The sequence below is a fragment of the Mirounga leonina genome, unplaced genomic scaffold, assembly GCF_011800145.1.
Source record: "Mirounga leonina isolate KUSES-001 unplaced genomic scaffold, KU_Mleo_1.0 Mir_125, whole genome shotgun sequence".
Lineage (NCBI taxonomy): Eukaryota > Metazoa > Chordata > Mammalia > Carnivora > Phocidae > Mirounga > Mirounga leonina.
In genome coordinates, this window is record NW_023270305.1 from 45,001,404 (window position 1) to 45,022,741 (window position 21,338).

The 21,338-nt window shown below is 43.8% G+C and overlaps 1 protein-coding gene across 1 annotated transcript in view; it reads left to right on the forward strand.

Annotated features, from left to right (window-relative positions):
* The window catches only part of LOC118008016 (AP2-associated protein kinase 1-like), a 169,170-nt gene that overhangs the window by 101,348 nt on the left and 46,484 nt on the right, over window positions 1-21,338 (forward strand). The window contains exons 6-12 of the mRNA XM_035001382.1: window positions 5,908-6,029; window positions 7,381-7,462; window positions 7,964-8,096; window positions 11,531-11,634; window positions 13,575-13,654; window positions 18,045-18,199; window positions 19,143-19,456. Coding sequence (XP_034857273.1) covers window positions 5,908-6,029; window positions 7,381-7,462; window positions 7,964-8,096; window positions 11,531-11,634; window positions 13,575-13,654; window positions 18,045-18,199; window positions 19,143-19,456 — 990 coding nt within the window. The remainder of the gene's footprint in view (window positions 1-5,907; window positions 6,030-7,380; window positions 7,463-7,963; window positions 8,097-11,530; window positions 11,635-13,574; window positions 13,655-18,044; window positions 18,200-19,142; window positions 19,457-21,338) is intronic.

Genomic DNA, 21,338 nt, shown 5'->3' on the forward strand with positions numbered 1-21,338 from the left:
GCCAGCTGTGGATCCCCTTGTGGAGCCAGTGCCGCCCTGCGTGGGGGTCCATTGTTCACATGCAGAACTGAGGGAAGCCCCCTCTTGCCCTGCCCACCACGTGTGCCGTCTTTCTTTCAAATACTGTGTAGGAAATAAGTTGAAAGCAGTCCCTGTCTTTAAGCAGCTTATGTTCTAAAAATAACCAGGACAGAAGTTCTGTTCTTCATTGGAGGTCTTTCCTCTAATACATTATTTTAACATTTTCATCACTTCCCTGTTTTGTTTTGTTTTCATTTTTATCTCTCTGAGGAAAGAAAGAGATCATTGCAGATCATGGGGTCATAGAGCTGGGAAGGTCACCTGAGCCAGCCCTCTCCTTTTACCAGTGAGGAAACCTCTGCCCAGAAAGGCTGTGACCTGCACAGCTAATTCTGTGATCAAACCAGAGCAAAGGCCACAGTTTTTTACTCCCATTTTGGTTTTTGTTTGGTTGGTTTTGCTCTCTTACACTGTGCTGTTTGTTCAGGTACTTAAGAAAGGGGAAGGAAGGGTTAAGATTTAATAACTGCATTCAGATTGAAAAAGTCATGAATGTCTCCTCTTTTGTCAGAAAAGAGATTTTGATTTCACAAAGTACAATAGGATGAAGATTCTTGTCCCGTTTTTAGAATTGTAAGTTTGAAAACCTTCATTTACCTTATCCTCAGAATTTCTAGTAGTAATAAATTCTGTGACTGAAATGCCCGAATGCCATCTCTGTTTGGAATAATGTCAAGATGAAGGGTCAGTAGGAGGTGGCTTTCCAGACCTTTTAGCTAAAGCTATGAGCAGAGTTTGGGAGTGACGACTTTAATAACCCTCTTAAGCCAGTAGGTTGAGAAGTAAGGTCAGCAGCATTAAACCCTCAAAGAGCTGGAAGACTGTAGGATTGTAAGCAGGGGTAATATCCTAAAGGACTTTGCCAAAAACAAAGTCACCCTGCAAATTCTCTGGAGCTTCCAGAAGATGATGTATGAAGGTCCAGTTGGTTCTCTACCTTCCTAGTCTCACTTAATCCCTCTGGGCCCTACTCTAGCCCTGACCTTAGTCACCTTCCCCCTGGACGATTGCACCTGCTCTCGCTTTCCTCCTTCTCCTCTGTCACTGGCTAACCTTCCTCAAATACTCTTTTCATCTGCTGCTGAGTGGCTCCCAAGGGGACCTTCCCCAGTCTGCCATCTGTCAGCTGCTCTGGTCCTCTTTCCTGCTCCCTTCGCGGTCCCCCGTCTGAGCTGCCCACATTCCGCAGTAACTGCATAATGCCCATCAGTGCCGTGGGGAGGGGGTAGCCTCAGCGGTCAAGCAGCCCAAGCCCACATCCTGCCCTACCAGCCTTGTGACCTCAGGCACATTAGGTAACTGGACTGTTTTCTCATCTCTTAAGTGGGGGCAATAAGGCTTTGTAAGAATTTCATGAACTACTGTCGGTAAAAGTACAGGGGGCAGCATCTGGCTCATAGTGAGTGCTGTTAGTTGCTGATACCATTTTTTTTTTAAAGGATTCATTTGGTTTTTTGTTTTGTTTTGTTTTGTTTTTTGAGAGACAGAGAGCTTGAGCAGAGAGAGGGGCAGAGGGAGAGGGAGAAGCAGACTCCCGCTGAGCAGGGAGCCCGATGCGGAGCTCAGTCCCAGGACCCTGAGATCATGACCTGAGCCGAAGGCAGACGCCCAACCGACTAAGCCACCCAATCTGGTCTCCGCATTCATAAGGGCACTAGTCCAGAGAATGTCCAGCCCCTGTGTCTTCAGTGTCCTTTGCAGCACCAGGCCAGCACAGTGCTGTCCCAGCCGTGGTGGCCTCTCTGTCTCAGATGCCTCAAGCCTGCTGCCATCTCAGTGCCCTCCTGCTGCCTGTCCTGTGAGAGCCACCTCCTCCCCCAGGTGGTCCACGCCTGCTCCCTCCATTTGGGTCTCTGCTCACCTCATCACAGTGACCTTTCCAACTGTGCTATTTGCAATAGCGTCCCTCTTCACTTCACATGTGTTTAACTTGTTGGGTTTTTTTCCCATAACATATATCACCACCCGGCATTTACACCTACTTTCTTATTCTCTTCCACTGGACTTAGCTCCGTGAGCAGATGAACCTTGATTTGTTCACAGCCTTATCCCCAGAACCTCTTTGGCATATAGTAGGAGTTCGAATGTGGGTGTTTCTCTATTAAATGAATGGTCATAACTTCTTAGGTTTATATAGGGAGATTTATAGTTTGCTTTCACATATATTCTCTTACTTGCTTCATAACAGCAGTGATAGAAATACTATTAGCTTTACTTTGCAGAAGAGAAACAAGACCGAAGAGCTTTAAAGGTTTCTCCGAGGTCAGACATGTGAATAGCCCCTGAGGTCCTGTGACCTCCAAGTCCAGTGTGGTTGTCGCATGCCAGGCCCCGTGTCAAGTGTGTTGTTGATGGTGGTGGCGGTGGTGACAAAGGGCAGCGGCCAGCTTGATCTTGGAGGTTTCCACAGGTGTCCCAAGTCACCGGGTCAGACTGAGAAGGCGCAGAGGGTGCGGCAGCTGCTGGGGTGGCCCCTGCCAAGCGAGTTCACCTTCACAACCTTGTGACTCTCCCAGCAAACTCACAGAGCTGCCCGATCAGGGCTTCTGGTTCTTACCTGCATTAGCATTTCTTTGATATTGATAAGGCTTTCCCCTATATTGATAGTTCTGGCTTTGTGTCCACTTTTGTACACACCCTTCATTTTTAACTATTTTTTTTTCCTGCAAATACAGTTTTGTACAATGTTATCTTTATGGGAAGGAGGTAAGCTGAGATGGGGACCAGGCTGATAGAGTATCAACTGAGTATCTGCTGAGTTCTGCCACTCTGAAACTGACCAGAAATACAAACCTAGTTTTTAAGGTGCGGGGGGATAAAAACAAAACAGAAACCCTTATGTGCCTCATCATTATTCAGTCTTTGTCTACTTGGTTTGCCTCCTCCCCCCAGCCCAGTGATTTTGGTCCCTGGAACTACCTTGTTTGTGTTTTGAAGTGAATTAACTTTTCAGTTTTTTAGATTATACATTCTAGCGTCGGAGGTATAGACACTAATTGGGGAAGGGGCTATGCATGTACAGTAGGTGACACATGGTTTCACATGAGGCCGGGGAGGACGATTGCTGCTGACACTGGATAAGGGATCGAGGGGTACGTGTCGTGTGAAATACCGGACTGGCTATTGCAGGACACGCACGGGCGTAGTATAATTATAGACCAGAGGCTGACGGACTTTTCTGCAAAGGACCAGACAGTAAATATTTTAGGCGTGTCAGCCATATAGTCCCTGTCACAAGGGCTTGGCTCTGCCATCGGAGCTCAAAAGCAGGAGCCGTAGACTAGAGGGTAAGTGACGAAAGGGCATGGCTTGCTTTGGTCTGAAGGTCTTACTTGGCCAGCCCCTCACGGACGGTAAGTTCTACAGATTTTATAGGGTGGCCGTGGAAGATTTTACTGAGGATTTATGACGCGAGCGAGGCCTAGTAGAATGGCTAAGATTTGACAAGTGGAGCAACTGAATAAAAGGACGAAGCAGGTGATGCAGGGAGTGCTTAAGAGACACTGAGCAAAGCAGCCTGGCTAGTAATTAGACACCTGGTTCCGCATCGACTAGATTCCTACTATGGGGCATTTCTGAACATAAAGGACTAAGGCAGCCCTGCCCTTAAGCTTGCATCCAGTACGCTGGGCATACTCATCACACCACGGTTGGAGGATATTATGGCAGGGGACCTTGAGTAATGCTCTGCTTCTAATTTGCTTCCTGCCCCGGCAGAAAGGTAATTTATTACCTGTCTTTCTCTAGAGTTAAATTGCCTAGGTTTACTTCCCAGCTTCATCACTGTGAGCCTCACCCTCTGCATCTGTAAAACAGGGATATTATTATATTATTATGAGGGTAATCCATGTAAAGTGCTGAGTACAGTAATACTTACTCATAATAGTAAAAGCTCAGTAAATAGTAGCTGATCTGTCTATAACCTCTAAATTAGATTGGAAATATTAGTATTGCTTTGTTGGAATTACTTTAGATTCCTCAAGTGAGCATATGTTCAGGATAGCTTGACTGTGTAAATAGGTTAAACTGACGAGCTTTATAGAAAGCTGTAGATAGTAGAAATATTTGCTTGCCTCAGCCTTGTCTCTGGGGAATAAGAACATATCCACTCGAGTTGATAGCCATAGTTCACCCTGCCTATGTGCTTAAAAATCCCAAGGTCAAAATTCTAGATTAAAGTGATTATAGGTTAATAGTGCCCCAGGTGCAAAAGCGTATCCTCTCTGGAAGAAAAATAGATTTTAAACTCAGGCCTCAAAGGCTTCCCACAGATGAATTCCAAGGAACATGAGTTAACAGCAATAATAACAAAACCCCTGATAACAACACCATGTGTGAGACTCAGTAGGAGTAAGAAACAATAAACGAAAGAATCAGTTTGCAGCAAAGGCTTTAGGTATTAGATTTAGCCGATACAGACTATACAATAAACATTTTTGTAATATATAATATAATTTTCAGAAGAACTAAAGCAAGTGTAGAAACAAGTATAGGAACAAGGGACTTTCACAACTGACCAGATTTTTTTTTTTTTTTTTTTTGGAATCAGTAGTAGTAGTAGGGCCTGGGCATTTGGTGGCTCCTATCTCGCTTCTGACAGATGGACACACACACAAACACAGTGTTAAGTGTGTTTCTGTTTTTTAACTTATTCCATTCAACAAATATTTTCTGTAGCAACCACTATATTAGGCCCTGGTAGAGAAGACTACAAATAGGATTAAGAGATGGTGCTTGTGTTGAAGGAGCTTATAGTCTACTCTTGCCTTTGTTTTCCAAAGATGATCAGTCTTTGGAAGACTGACGACAAAAGACAATGGAGAGGGCGCCTGGGTGGCTCAGTTGGTTAAGCGACTGCCTTCGGCTCAGGTCATGATCCTGGAGTCCCGGGATCGAGTCCCACATCGGGCTCCCTGCTCAGCGGGGAGTCTGCTTCTCCCTCTGACCCTCCTCCCTCTCATGTTCTCTGTCTCTCATTCTCTCTGTCTCAAATAAATAAAAATAAAATCTTTAAAAAAAAAAAAAAGACAATGGAGACTACAGGCTTACTGGCCTAACAAGATTTTCTGGCTGCCATTTTACTGCCCACGTGTAGCCAGGTCTGTCCCCAACACACCAGTCAGCTCAGTTCACCTATACCAACAATTACTTACTACATCTTGAGTGCAGAAGTGCCCACCGTTTTGGAGTTATTCTTTCATTGGCGTAGTCCTTTGATACCAGAGATTTCTGTAGGTTCTGGTATTTGTAAGCCCTCTTCTACCTGTAACTGCTAACTCACTGTCCAAAGAATTCATCTATAAAAAGATAACACTTTAATAGGAAAACTGCACATTTGCCCACAGGCCTTGTGGGAGGGAGTGACATTTGCCTCGGTGGGCCCTTGAGGAAGGCTTCAAAGAAGAGGTGCCATTTGAACTGGAATTTGACAGATGAATGGGATATTGATAGTTGGGTAAGGAGTTGGGGGTCACAGAGAACATTCTAGACTGAAAGAAGAACATGAGAAAAGATACAGAGGCTTGAAAGTATTAGGACTGTTTCTGCAGAGGTGAGAAATGTGGCTGGAAATCTAGGAAAATGGGACTCTTGCTTCCCATTGTGGAATTCCTCTATTTGCCCCCTCTACTCTCATTTCACCCTGTTACTGTGCTTTGCTTTTTCTTCACTTGGGATGACCCCTGTTGAGATACTTGGAGGGGAATAACTTTCCTGTGCATATTAATGGGATTATCAGCAATAAAATAGTTATATAACTATGAACGAAATTTTCATATGCATTACTAAATAATATCTTGGAATGGGTGGTTGGGGAATGTTTTTCAGGTTGAAAATATCCTCTTGCATGACCGAGGCCACTACGTCCTGTGTGACTTTGGAAGCGCCACCAACAAATTTCAGAATCCACAAACTGAGGGAGTCAATGCAGTAGAAGATGAGATTAAGAAGTAAGCATTTCCTCCTTTCTTGGAGTTTTGTCCATGACCAGATCAGAAACCGTACTTTCAGCTTATGGATGAGAAGGTCAGGGTGGGAAGACCATGGTGCTAGTCATGGTGCCTCTTGTCACAGAACATCATGTTGGCAGTTGGGTTGTTTGATTTCAAGTGGAGAATGTGGAAGGGGTCCACAAGCATTGATCAGTAGAGTAAAATGAAGGAATCATATAGCATTTTATCAATGGTCCAGTGATCACTGTACATAGATATTTTGACTTACGTCACATAGCCCTTAAAAAGCTGAAGGGTGCACAGACTGTAGAGGGACGGTGATGTTTTTAAGTGTAATCACAGCATCTGTGACATTATCAGTCAGCTGGATGTGCTTTTCACTGAACCCTACATTGCTGTGTACTCCTTCTTGCTCATAAGGAGCTCACCAATCTAGTGGAATTAATGGTAAGTAGGGCTATGAAGTCTCTACAGATACTGACTCGCTGACTTCGATGAGAAAAAGCCTCTTTAGATTTCTGGCTCCAGTAAGAACCTGACCCATTTTTCCCCTCTTGTCCAGAGTGCTGGATTTTTCACAGGCAACAACACTCACTGATACTACTAATAAACCAGCAGTCTGGTATGCATATCTCTATCCTGAACCTCAGTCTCCTTTCCTGCATCACCCCTGGCAGCCAAGCTGGGGCGGAAAGACTTCTGGTCCACGGTGCTGGTGGACAGCTAAACCATAGTGCCCTCTGGGCTTTAGAGGCTTGAGCAGCATAGGTCACATGCTTGGTAACATCAAGACACTCACTTTGAAGCTGAGCTTATACCATCTTTCCTTGAGCCAGAGATAAGAGGAAGACTGTTGCTTCATCCCTCTTCCAGCAGCAGAGACCAGCCAGCCACCTCCCACCCCAGCCAGGGCCCACTTTCTGCCCTCCTCCAGGGTATCAGCTAGTATTACATATCTGAGTTGAGCCACATTTAAGGGAATTACTGTTTTTAAGAACAAATCAGAAAATATAGTATAAATATACTATCAGACAACAAGGATTTGCAGAAGATTTTATCATTGGAGGACCCAAGAAAAGTTGCTTTTGGTGTTGATTGAAGTGCCTCAGTGTCTGGGTCTCCACGTGCCCTCAGATGGAAGGACTGCTTCTAGAGGGCCGTGGGTGTGTACCAAGGATAGCTTTCCATTTTATCTGCACTAATATTTCATACTCTCTTCTGCGGATTACTCCCAGGGAACTAGACTTTTTAAATTTAATATATATGTATTTAAAAAGTATTTCTGCTACCCCTGGTTTTTAATTATAGCTTTGACATATTTAACAAAAAACAAATCTCTTGATTGTAGATACACAACGCTGTCCTATCGAGCACCAGAAATGGTCAACCTGTACAGTGGCAAAATCATCACTACGAAGGCAGACATTTGGGTAGGTGTCAACTAAGCTATCCGCACCTCAGATACCAGCAGTCTTGACCGTAAATTCCCAAGTTTAATGCAGAAAGTGCCATAGTGAGAGTGGCCACTGTACCATGTCACTGTCTACCTAACCCTCAGGGTTATTCTTCACTCCACGTGACCAGCCACTGCCTCGTGAAGCATGTCAAAGGAAATGACTTTAGAGTTCTGTGAAAATTATTCAGGTGACCTGCCCATTATTTAGGTGGTTTTCATACATGCGTTACGAGTTCTTAAGAATAAAATAGCTGAAATGCTTGTTCCTTATTGGAGCCCAATTTGGTAATGATGGTAGAAATAATGTATGTCAGCAGCTAAATAGTGGTGTTGAGTTCTAAATTCAAGTTTCTAATAGGTTAATAGTACAGAGTTTTTATATCTGCTCATAAATGTGGATGATGCCAATATCTCTCAGACCCATTGGCAGTTATGGTAAATAAACCACTCGTAGCAATCTGCTTTATTTTTTTAGGCTCTTGGATGTTTGTTGTATAAATTATGCTACTTCACCTTGCCATTTGGAGAGAGTCAGGTGGCAATTTGTGATGGAAACTTCACAATTCCTGATAACTCTCGATATTCCCAAGACATGCACTGCCTAATTAGTAAGTATTTCAAGTTTCTAGTTTCATATTTTTATCTCTAATCTCCAGGAATGAATTGGGGGACAGAGGGACTGGATCACAGGAGTGATGGGTTGGATGCAAAGATAAGTCAACTGGTAATGGTCACTCAAAGATGAATAACGGTGTCTAGTTAGAGTCGTAGGCCTTTTTGCTAGAAATCTAAGCTCTTTTGCACTTGAGCAGAAATCCTAACTGTGCTTTGAACAGTACAGTACTGCTCTGTTCTGTTGCAAGCAGTATGAAAGAGTCCAGCTGACTCCTATCAAGTGATAAAAAATTCATCTTTGCAAAACTGGAAGCAACTCAAATTGAAATGATTGCCATGCGTTGGCTGGAGTGAATACATAATTAAGACTGTATAACTCTGTGGAACAAGGTTTTTTCTCTCTTTAGGTTAATCACTGGATTTTGATAACAAGCATTTAAACTCAGTGCTTGGTTTAAAATGTTTTTTAAGATTCCCCACTCTTTTGCAGCATCCTAGCAAGCATATGTGTCAGTTCATTAACCAGATGGTAGAACCAATAATCTTTGCACAAGCCCTTGTACCAAAATGTGAAACAGAGATATTTTATCATCTTTTCACATTGGTCAAGGGATTTAGCATCTAAATTTTAACCATTATGGGTTATAAGTCCTGGGATAGTTTTTTGGGTCCTGGTTGGGGTTGCATTGAAAAAAATAGAAGCAGATATGGGTGGAGCATCTGACATTTGTTGAGGGCCTACTTGTACCTTATTTAATTCTTAAAATCTTATATAGTAAATATAATTATCCCCATGATACAAATGAGGAAGCTGAAGCTGAGAAAATATACGTAACTTACCCAAGGTAACATCGTTATAGCTTTTAGATTCCACTGGGCCAATTTTATCAATCCACTTCTTCTGTTTATGAGCCAAAAAGGGGGGGTGGTGGTATTAAAAGAAATGGGAGTATGGCCTTTAATGGTTGCTGGATTGTTTTCAGAGGTAAAGCATTAGAGTAGTCCCTCCTTATCCGTGGGTTTGCTTTTTGCGGTTTTAGTTACCCACAGTTGACCGCAGTGGGAAGCAGACAATCCTACTTCTGATGTATAGTCAGAAGGTCAATAGTAGCCTAACGTTATGTCACCATGCCTGTGTCATTCCCTCACAACATCTCATCACATAGGCATTTTATGCTTTCGCATCATCACAAAAAGGGTGAGGACAGTATAATGAGATGTTTTGAGAGAGAGAGACCACATTCACATAACTTTTATTGTAGCATATTGTTATAATTGCTCCGTTTTATTATTATTGTTAGTTAATCTCATACCATACCTAATTTATAAATTGAGCTTTATCATAGGTATGTATGTATAGGAGAAAACAGTATATATCGGATTCAGTACTATCTGCGGTTTCAGGCATCTACTGGGGGTCTTGGAACGTGTCCCCCCTGGATAAGGAGGACTACTGTATATCTGTTCTAGAACTGCAGCTATGTAAGTGAGATTGGAAGGATATATAGGAAATGGCCAGATCTGGTGCTAGAATGGTAGGATTTTTTGGTAATACATTTTCTTTTTAACATTTGTACAGCAAATTCATATTAGGAAAAACAACTCTTTATGAATTTCTGTGACACTGACATCTTTCCCAAACTCTGACCTATTTCTTTACAAACTACTTGAAGATCCCACAGTCATCCTAGAGTCACAGATCTAAAATTAAATTTATCGTCCTTGCCCAATTATTCCCAATACACAGTTCCCCTCCTTTTTCGGTTTCTATTAGTGGTGTCACCATTCACGCCGGGATAATGGAAATTTAAGGTTTTCTTTGGATCTGGCTCACAAGAGAAAGTAGAGTCAGGCATTTTCTAAGCAGTGCTCTTTCTTTGGAGTCTCTCCTGTCTCCACCACATTCTCTTGTTCTCATCACTGTCACCATAGTATATACACATTCAGCTGGTGTGTGCCTGTAGGGGTGGAATGGCCACCAGCCTCTCCTCCTTCAGTCAGCCCAGCCCAGCCCCGCCTCACCGTGAGATCGGTCTTACACAGCGCCACCCTGTCAGGTCCCTGTGGTAAACTTCCTGGTTTGCCCGTGGTCCCACAGTAGGGCCCAGCTTCTTAGCATGGCATTTAAGACCCTTCATACTCTGGTTCCACCTCACCCACCCAGCCTTATTTCCCTGTGTTCTCCGACAAGGAAACCTCTGCTCTGTCCTTCTGGCACCTGCATTTCCTCACAACAGGGCCTTCCCTTGCCTTTCGCCCAAGTGCATTTTTGCCCAGACTATTCCGCCACCAAGAATATCTTTTTCTCCTCTTTCCCCTGACTGACTAAATTCTTTCTTGCCTTCAAGGACCAACCCAAACCCTGCTTCTTTTTTTTTTGTTGTTAATTAATTTATTTGAGCTGGGCAGGGAGGGGGAGGTGGGAAGGCAGAGGGAGAAGAAGAGAGAATCTCAAGCAGAGCCCTGCTGAGCAAGGAGTCTGATGCAGGGCTCGATCTCGCAGCCCTGAAATCATGACCTGAGGGGAAATCAAGAGTCGGAGGCTCAACCAACTGAGCCACTCAGGCGCCCCAAACCTTCTGCAAGGCCTTCACAAGACTGTAGCCTCATCAGTCTTTCCTACACTTAGTGTTCAGACCATTCATTTGGTTCCTTAAACAGTAAGGCCTTGCGTTGTTGTTTGTATGTATGCATGTGTATGTTTGTGTGTCTTCACAAAGATGTTTTTCCTGGGGATTTTTCCAGCTTTGGAAAGGGCAGAGGTGTCAAGAATCTGGAAATAAATAAGTGTTCTATAGATTATGTGAAAGTAAAGATGTATTTATCATTTTGTAATTTCTTTTAGAATGGAAACCAGCTAATATCTCCAACAAAGGAATAATAAGTCAGTTCTTAAAATTTGAGTTTTGAGGGGTGTTTGGCTGGCTCAGTCGGTGTATATGTGCCTATTGATCCTCAGGGTCATGAGTTCTAGCCCCATGTTGGGGGTAGAGATTAATAAAGAAAAAAAAAAAGAAAGAAAGTGGAAAAAAAAAAGGTTTTGATTATAAGTCTCAAGGATAATCATTTGTTTAGCAAGATAAGGAAGCCAGAAGCCTGTAACTTCCTAGGTACCAGAATATAAAGGTGGTAACTTTAATAATGAGAGATTGCTTGAGTCCCTGTTGTACAAGCCACAGAATGTGAACTTCAGATATCTTTGTTACAGTTCAGAAACTTTGTTACTTTCTTGTACATATTAAAAAATTTTAGGGAAGTTAGAGCTTCCATTTCTGAGAGGGGAGGAAAAGAGCTAATTACACTGTTTGAATTTTATGAGAAATAAAAATGAAAAAAAAAAACACATTTGGTAACAGAAATTATGTTTCCTAGCTAATGTAATAAGTATTAGGGTATTATTAAATATGTTCACATATGTTTGTCTTAGGGTATATGTTGGAACCAGACCCTGATAAAAGGCCGGATATTTACCAGGTGTCCTACTTCTCATTTAAACTACTCAAGAAAGAATGCCCAATTCCTAATGTACAGGTATGTGAAAGGTGCTTTTTAGGGGAAGTAAACATTATCAAATTGTCATTTAAAATTCCTGGGGCGTGAACCAGCTGTTTAATGAATATAGATATGTCCCTTGTTTTGTGTGGTAGGGGGCATTCAAGCAAAGCTAACTGTGAAGCAACTACTATAAAGAGAATCCAATTTTCCCATAGAATTTAATTATTAAACTAAGGCAATTACACCCCCCAAAAAATCCCTAGGGATTGAGTTGAGCACTTTGGGTGAAGATTGACCAACCTACTATCTTGTTAACTTCCACAGTTCACTAAGAGCTATGAGCCTGTTGTATTTACCTAGCGGTGGTAAGGCAGGCTGCCTTCCTGAGGCAGGTCTCTGAATTTGTCCCCATACCTACTGGAACATAAGCCCCTTGTCCCTTTTCTCCTTTATTGCAGCAGAGCTTTCCTGATTCTGCTTCTACTCTCCGCCATCTATAACTCACACTCCTTTTCCGCTACCCTCCTTAGACACATCAGGCCATAGGAATGTTTTCTACATTTAGTAATCCTAAGCTCTGCACTCAACAGTTTTCAAACTTCACACCTTTTTACAGTCTTAGCATATTTTTCATGTGTGATCCAGCTCCCTTGAATATTTTACTAATGGATGCCATAATAAATAAGTTCCAATCTGAAATTGTCTTCCAGTTTTCCCAATAGTGAACTTTGATGTCACTGTTGGAGCTTGAGGGTATTGATAAATAACACTCCTCTTTCACTCCTACATTTGGAATCAGATGTGGGAATCATTCAGATGGAACTCAGAATATTGGCTGTATTACTAATAAGGTTGAATCAGAGAATGTAGCTTGACCAGTCAGGCTCCCTAACATTAGATCCACATGACTGAGCAGGGAGCACCTGATTCTGTAGAGACAGGCTCTCCCTTAAAGGAGAGGTCAGCCAGGCGAGCTCACTTTTTTCTCCCAGTCCTGTCAGTCAAGTAAGTTACGCTTCTCCCTTGGGAGAGGAATGCTTGGAGAGAGGAAGAGAAGCAAGGAGAGATATCCTAGCAAAAATTCTCCCCACCTGGAAACATGAAGGAAATGGGAGGTCCATCCTAAAAGCCTAAATATTTACTGTTACTAGTAAAACTATTACTAGTATTCCATTTGTCAGCTTTCCAGATTAAAATGAGGAATCTTGTACAGGAACCTAGCATGACCATGTTTTTCTTTTGCTGCCCCACTTTCCCATTCATAAAGTTAAGTAACCTGAAATATAATTGGAAGCATTCAGATTGGTAACTAGTTTTTAGAAAGTCAGGCTCACAAGTCTCAAGCCGTTTGGTACTCACTCAGCAGTGCTAAGCAGTTGTCTTGTGGTTGGGGACGGGAGTGCTCCCTCCGGAGCCGGAGCTGGTGTCAGGTGGCCCGTGCAGAATCCAGGTGGGAGGAGTTCTACTGGCCTCATGGGTCTAGGGGTGCCTCATACACTGGAGAGGCCCCGGCGCCGCAACCAAATGGTTCGTGGCTATGGTTTTTTCCCAGTGTTCAAGATAGAAGACAGAATGAATCCCGGCTGGGCATGCTGCTAGTCAGTGCTGACTTCTGTAAGGTTTAGCTGATAGTTTAAATAGTAATACAGGTTACAGACATCTCTCCCATTCCATTCTTAACACCACCTCTAAGCTGTGTGGTAGGAAGTGAAGGGTCCAGAAGGTTGGGAGCCTCGGGGGAGGAGCGCATGGGATGCAGCCTGCTCTGTCCTCTTCTCTGATATGCTACCTTCCTGAGGGGGGCCGAGACTGGTGGGATCTACCTTTGGTTGACTTCCCTTCCCTCTAGTAGACATCAGGGCCTGGAAGCCACACCGGGAGATCCCAACACGTATTTCTATCAGCCCAGTCATGCTGGTATTACTTTTACAAAGCAATCTGCAATGTCCTTTTTTGGTTTCCTTTCAATTCTATAGAACTCTCCCATTCCTGCAAAGCTTCCTGAGCCAGTGAAAGCCAGTGAGGCAGCTGCAAAAAAGACCCAGCCAAAGGCCAGGTAAGAACTGCCCGAGTGTGCGCAGGTCCCACGCCAGTGGCCGTAGTGGTAGGAGAAGGTCCCTGGTGGTTGTTAGGTTCCCGTGGCCAGAGGCTGCACAGAGCGGGAGAGCAAGCTCTGTCTCTTCCAGGGAGTGCAGGGAGGAATTTAATGAAACACAGCAATCTACATCTGAAAGAGAATGAAGAGCTCCACAGCTGTTTCTTTTGCTTGGGGAGAAGCGCAGGGGCATTCAGAGAAGAGGCAACAGACAACTTTAAATATTGCTAAAAAGAATGTCCTAAACAGGTGTCCTGGTCTTCCTGTAGCCTGGTTCACCACCCTAGTCCTTCACCTCCCATTCCTTCTCACTGTCTGTGACCCTGACCACCTCAGGAGAGTGCCAGTCAAGGCGCAGACTCCATGAACAGCAAAAGAGCTTGTGGATCTTAGCTAATCACATTCCATGGAACATGGGGTCTTCCCCGAAGCAGATGTCAAGAGAGGATTGAAGAAACTAGGATTTTATTTGACTGTGAGAGAAAATAGGGAGACAGCCAGGGAAGGCTGGAAGAACCATCAGAAGGTGATGTAAGTCTAACCCAGAGTGAGGAAGGAAGAGTGAGTGGAAGTGACTAGAAACTGCCACACAGTTGAAGGAAGAAGGTTCACCAAAGGTGTCAGGGAATCCTCAAGCCGAAGTCAGCTACCAGAGCAGCTCCCGTGTCCCGGGAACAGGCCGACTTTAATCGCCCTGTGGCGGGGGTAAAAGGCTGAGAGCAGCCTGTGGGAAGCATGGCCTCAGAAGGAGCATGGCAGTGGATTTCAGGAGCACAGCCCCTGGGGCACGTGGTGTTTGCACCCCTCTCCAGCCGCAGGTCTGTGGGGCACAGCCTCATGGCTGCCGTGCTTCCAAGTGGCAGATTCTGAGGGTAGTCGAAGAGATGTTTATACCTCCTTTTTCTCCCATGTTCCCATGGCGAGGAAACGTTAGCCGCCAGCTATCAACAAAGTACCCTAGATGGGGTTATGTGAATTTTAATAGAGTGGTAAAATAATTTCTACATTTCTAAACATTCTTTTTTTTTTTTTTTTTAAAGATTTTATTTATTTATTTGAGACAGAGAGAATGAGAGACAGAGAGCATGAGAGGGAGGAGGGTCAGAGGGAGAAGCAGACTCCCTGCCGAGCAGGGAGCCCGATGCGGGACTCGATCCCGGGACTCCAGGATCATGACCTGAGCCGAAGGCAGTCGCTTAACCAACTGAGCCACCCAGGCGCCCCATTTTTAAACATTCTTAAATGTTTCTGGAATAAATGTAAGTGCTGATGCGGCTCTAAAAGTTAAAGGAGACTTTTGTTTTTCACAGACTTAGCAAACTATATACATGGTGTTACTTTGTAGTCCGTTTCTTACCTAAGTCTGCCATGCTCACCTCTGGAAATTGCTTTTGGGGCTGAGTTCATTAGCTGAGTATTTGGGTTTATGCCCATATTGCTCTAGACCCAAATATAGTAGGTACTGAGGCTAAGCAAGGATCCATTCCCACAAAGCCCCCGCATTTATAACAATGACAATAACAGGTACCATTCCAAGTGGTGCTGTGTTGTGTCAAATGAAGAAAATCATACCTGTATCATAAGGCAGTTGTGAACATCGGTGACTGTGAAACTGTTCTATAAACTGTAGAGTGCCCACGCTGTTGGTTTGTATGGATCCATAATGCTGCAAGAATACACAGACCTTACAGCCAAGAGATTTGGGCCTAAGGTGTCCTGTTTATAATTTACAGTGATTTCATTTGCGTTACCATATTTGCTCCCCAATCCCGAGAGGTAAGTTTCTCTTTCTAACTCTGTTTTTAAAGTAACCACTCTTCGTTGAGGCATCATGTATACCAGATACCATACGAGGTTCTTTCTGTAAATAAGATGACTTTGTTTTTCTTGAAATAAATCTATGAGCCATTGTTGTTGTTCTCATTTTACAGATGAGGAAACAGACTCAGAGTTGTAAGTGGCCCAAGGTAATCAATCAATATGTGGTTAGTAAAAAACCCTGAATTCCAGCATCCATACTCTATTCTGTGCATTAAGTGATTTGCCCACAAGCACATAGATGCGACAACTTAGAGCCAGACTTCCTGGCTTCAAGGTCTGTATTTTTTCACAGCATATTGAGGGCCATACAAACTAACATTTTGAGCACTCTACAGTTTATGAAAATGGTTTCACAGTCATTGATGCATTTGATGTTCACATCTGCTTCATGATGCATTATTTTCTCCATTTCATACAGAAATGACCCAAAGCAAGAAGAGGTAAAATGACATACCTATTATCACACAGTTAGTGAGGAACCAGGCTCAAATATAGTTTTCTTTGACTCCAAATCCCTTTATCTCTAAGATGTTACCCTTAAAAGAGATCCATCCAAGGGCTCCTGGGTGGCTCAGTTGGTGGAGCATCCAACTCTTGATTTTGGCTTAGGTCATGATCTGAGGGTCAGGGATCGAGCCCTGTGTTGGGCTCCGTCCTCAGTGCAGAGTCTGCTTGAGATTCTCTCTCTCTGCCCCTCCTCCTGCTCTCTGTCTCTCTCTCTCAAATAAATAATCTTTAAAAAAAAGAGAGAGAGAGAGAGAGAGAAAGAAATCCATCCAGTGTGGAGGTTCTTAGCATTTGGTTTCTATAGATGTCTGTTCGACTTTCTCACCATTGGCTATATATTTCTTAAACCTTTCTCTTCTTCTCCAACATTTGTCCTGTTTTCCTTCCCACCTTCCTTCCCCAGGTTATAGCCTCTCCAAATATGATAGCTTTTATGTTATAAGTTCTCTACCCCACACAAAAGCATTCCTCTAGCAGGATTGCAGAGAAAAGCCTCAGGGTCCACAGTGGACATCCCTTGGAGATATGTCATGGGGAAGGCACATGGGGCCTGCTTTGCTTCCTATTTTGCATTTCATGGAGGCCATGCCAGACATATTTTGGAAATAGTCATGAAGCTTGTTTATTTTGGCCATAACTTCAGTTTTACTCCCTAATGTGCATTTTCAAAAGACCACTACTCTGTTCTGAGTTAGATGGCAGCCAGCTGCCTGGACTGCTCCAGATGAATGGAAGTTATCACCTGGATTTTTACACTATCACAAGGAACAAATAGACCACCCAGCAGTCCTTCCTATATTAATTTGGATTAGATTTGGCTGTGATGTCCAAAATGACAGTGGCTCATATAAGATAGACGTTTTTCTTTCAAGTAAACAAAGTCTGGAGGTAAGTAGTCAGCGATTGGTTTGGCAGTTCTGCCCCACACCCAGGCTTCTTCAAGCTTCTCACTCTACCTTCCCTACGATTGTAGCCATGACCTCACAGACCAAAATGGTAGCATTCCTGTTCCAAGTAACAGATGAAGGAATAGCCAAAGAAGAGAGACAAATGGCATACCCTAGCTATTTCTTAAGGCTTCTGGAAACTGCCGTATAACAGTCTGCTTTCCCATGTAAGGCCAGAACTTAGACACATAGCCACACCTGATTATAAGAGAGGCTGAGCAATGTGATTTTTACTCTGGGTGAAATCCAGCTAAATTTTTTAATTGGAATATATTTTACATATAACATATTCCCCAAATCCTTTATCTTGAATTATTTACTTATTTCTTCTAGTTGCCTTATTGGAGTCACTCACTTATATGCTTTTTTTTAATTATAGAGAGACCATTTTGACAACTAGTTCTTTTTTTTTTTTTTTAAGATTTTATTTATTTGTTTGACAGAGACACAGAGAGAGACACAGCGAGAGAGGGAACACAAGCAGGGGGAGTGGGAGAGGGAGAAGAAGGCTTCCCATGGAGCAGGGAGCCCGACACGGGGCTCGATCCCAGGACCTTGGGATCATAAACTGAGGCGAAGGCAGACACTTAATGACTGAGCCACTCAGGCGCCCCTTGACAACTAGTTCTGACCAAGTTTGAGTTCCCTCTACATCTGAAAAACACCTGTTTCAAATTCGTTTCCATCATCACCCAAAGCATATTCTGGGAAATCCTAGGAAGTGTTAGGTGGAATGGTCCCAGGGTCAGGTAAGCTAGAGAAACATTGCCTTTTGTACTGGGCTCTCTTCAAAGTTTTCCATGCACATTCACACGTGAAAAGTTCCGCTGGAAAGAAATCTGCTCGATATATTTTGATTAGTATGTTAAAACTTCTTTCCCACCAACCCTTTTTTCATAACATCTAGTAACACATAACATCCTGTGGAATACCCTTTGACAAATGTCGATTAAGCAGATCTGGAAGGTTTGGATGAGTGTGGAGGGGAAAGCCAATCCATCAAGTACTCTGTCTACCCCTTTCCCACTCTCCCACACGTTAATGTGAATCTGTGTTTCCCCCTCTTCCTTTTCTAGACTGACAGATCCCATTCCCACAACAGAGACTTCAATTGCACCCCGTCAGAGGCCTAAGGCTGGGCAGACTCAGCCAAACCCAGGAATCCTTCCTATCCAGCCAGCCCTGACACCTCGGAAGAGAGCCACGGTTCAGCCCCCACCCCAGGCTGCAGGTCAGTAACTCAGATGGTTTGAAATTTGGTACACCCTCTTTGTTATCCCGGACATTAACAGAAGTCTCGGGAAGCCTACTTTTGCTTCAGGAATGGAATCCCGAGACACATAAGGAATAAATGGTTTGCCCTGAGGACCAGGAGGTGAGCACCCGTTGAAATTATATGGCACGTGGCTGGCAAAAGGGAAGCCTTCTCAGTGGGTTCTGCGGGGGGCCTCCAAGACCACTGATGCCTGATGTCTCTATTTTTTCTAGTCTTGGCCCTGATTTTGTGGCTTGGTCCATTCATCCCATGCCTTCCTTTTTATTTCATATTCTTCTCTGGCCTTTAAAGAAACAAGATTCTCTTCTTTTTGACATAGGGGCATTGTTTCTTTAATGCTCTGTCTTCTGAAACTATCCGTTACCACTCCATGTTTTGGTATTCCGGTTCTAATGAGATGACTTAGTTTAGAGGACCCAAATGATCAAGTAACTGAATTTAGTCATCACTTCCCCTACCAGGAAGCTGCTTTTGGTGAATTTGGTGGTCATCTACTTATAGCCAGGCATCTAGATTGGGGTCGTGTAACTTATATGTAAAACATCAAAGAATGCTTTTGTCCTAAAGCATTAGTGCAGATTGTATTTGAATGCAGTAGCATCAAAGACCAGTTGAATATGTAGGTACTCGGGTGCTGACTAAAGGAATAATTGACTAAATGGGATGCTGAATAAAGGGGGGCTTTCTGAAGGAGGCAAGCACTGAACCTTGTTCCTGAACCTTGTTTTGAAAAACATGAAGCACATAGTTTAGCAAGAAGATGCAAAGACAGAAGCACATGGCTCTTGGGATTATCTGTCCTTTTATCACCCCCTCTTTAGTTCCTTGGCAAGAGAAAGCAAGCCATTTTCATCTGGAAGAGTTTTGAGCCCTTATATGGAATTTATTCTCATTACAGGATCCAGCAATCAGCCTGGTCTTTTAGCCAGTGTTCCCCAGCCAAAAACCCAGCCCCAACCCAGCCAGCCTCTACCCCAGTCTCAGCCCAAGCAGCCCCAGGCTCCACCCACCCCACAGCAGACGCCGCCCACCGCCGTCCAGGCTCTGCCCACTGCGGCCCAGGCCACGCCCCAGCACCAGCCGCAACTCTTCCTCCAGCAGCCGCCGCCGCCGCCGCCGCCGCAGCAACCGCCCCAGCAGCAGCCGCCACCTGCCCAGCAGCCCGCGGGCACGTTTTACCAGCAGCAGCAGCAGCAGGCCCAGGCCCAGCAGGTAAAGTGTTCAGTCTGACCCTTGCTTGCCGTATCTGAGGCGGCGCTGCGGAAAGGCCCAGTAGGTACAGGCATCTTCCTCGGGGAGCCCTTGGGAGACAGGGAGCCACTCCACATCGCCTCATTGCTTCTCCCAGCGCTGCATACTGGGAAGCACTGCGCAGTGGATGCATCACTGGGCCACTCACACCCCTTTCCTGGGCCATGGGGAACTCTTCACCTGATGGAGGAACCTCAGCAAGGGAGCTATTTTTAGGGACGCTTTTTCTCTTCTCTCTCTCTCTCTTTTTTTTCCTAACACAATTGCACCATTACCATACTAAAAATAATAATTTCTTCTTATTATAAAATATCCTGGGGCGCCTGGGTGGCTCAGACAGTTAAGGTCTGCCTTCAGCTCAGGTCATGATCCTGGGGTCCTGGGATCCCCCCCATCGGGCTCCCTGCTCAGCGGGGAGTCTGCTTCTCCCTCTCCCTCTGCCTGCCACTCCCCCTGCTTGTGCTCGCTCTCTCTCTGTCAAATAAAAAATAAAAAATCTTAAAAAAAAATATCCAGTAATGTTTAACTCTTCCTGATGTCTCATAATTTCAGGTGGCTTGTTCGAATCAGGTTCCAAACAAGGCCCACATGTTATATTTAGCTGTGAATCTTTCTTCCTCCATTATCTATTCATATTTTTTCTACATTTTTTACTCTGAACATACTCATTTTATAATGATTGACGTATCTTTTAAGTCCCCTTTTATTCATAGTGCCCTCTCCCTCTTTCTTTCCCCTTTGGCATTTAATTTTTTGAAGAAACTGGGTCATTTGTCCTGTAGAATTTTCCACCTTCTGGATTTGGCTGATTGCATCCCTGCGGTCATTTAATATGTTCTTCCATCCCCTGTGTAAACTGGTAGTTTTTTGAGGCTTGGTCAAAATTCGATTCAGTTGGAATAGTTCTTTGTTCTTCTGGTTGTATCACTTCAGGAGGCGTATAAAGTCTGGTTGTCCTATCTTTTATCAATATGAAGATCAGTCCGTGAGTTTGGTGTTGTCTGTCTGATCCATTCATTCAGTGTCCCTGATCAGTTTAGCAGCAACTGCTGATCATTTCCTAAGTCCCTTCACTCATTAGGGATGTCAACATCCCTAATTCACTTAGGGGCTGGAATTTTTCTGTGAAGAATTTTTCTCAACTATTTGATGACCCTGAGGTACTGTTTATATAGAAAAGGCAGAAAAAGCGCTTGATTCTTCACCTGTGTTTACCAGTTTTCAGAATGGGTTTGTTCTTAGTGTCATCTAAAGGTGAACAGAGGTTTTTGATTTGTTTTGTTTTAGTATCATCGTGAATTCAGGGATTTAAACGTATTTGTAATGTTTCCAGACATTGCCTTTTTAAAATTTTTTTTTTGATGCTTAAATTGCCTCAGCTTTGGCCAGTGGAATTCTCTTCAGACTGGCTCCTGGGTCTTTTGGTGGTGACCCAGCCATCTTTATGGTTTCCTTGCTATTTATTTATTTATTTTTAAAGATTTTATTTATTTGACAGAGAGAGCACAAGCAGAGGGAGAGAGAGGGAGAAGCAGGCTCCCTGCTGAGCAAGGAGCCCGATGTGGGACTCGTTCCCAGGACCCTGGGATCATGACCCGGGCTGAAGGCAGCTGCTTAACCGACTGAGCTACCCAGGTGTCCCTCCTTGCTATTTATTGTAACAGGCTGCTCTGGGCTTACTCTGCCCTTGACCTGGAAACAGCCATTTCTCTGAAGGAGCTCCATTTCCTTTTAAAAATGGTATTTAGAGACCACAGTTTGGTGCTAAAGATACTCATTTGCTAATGAATCAGTTATTTGTTTTTAAGCCTTTTCAGTGGATACTTGCGAAAGATATTTTGTT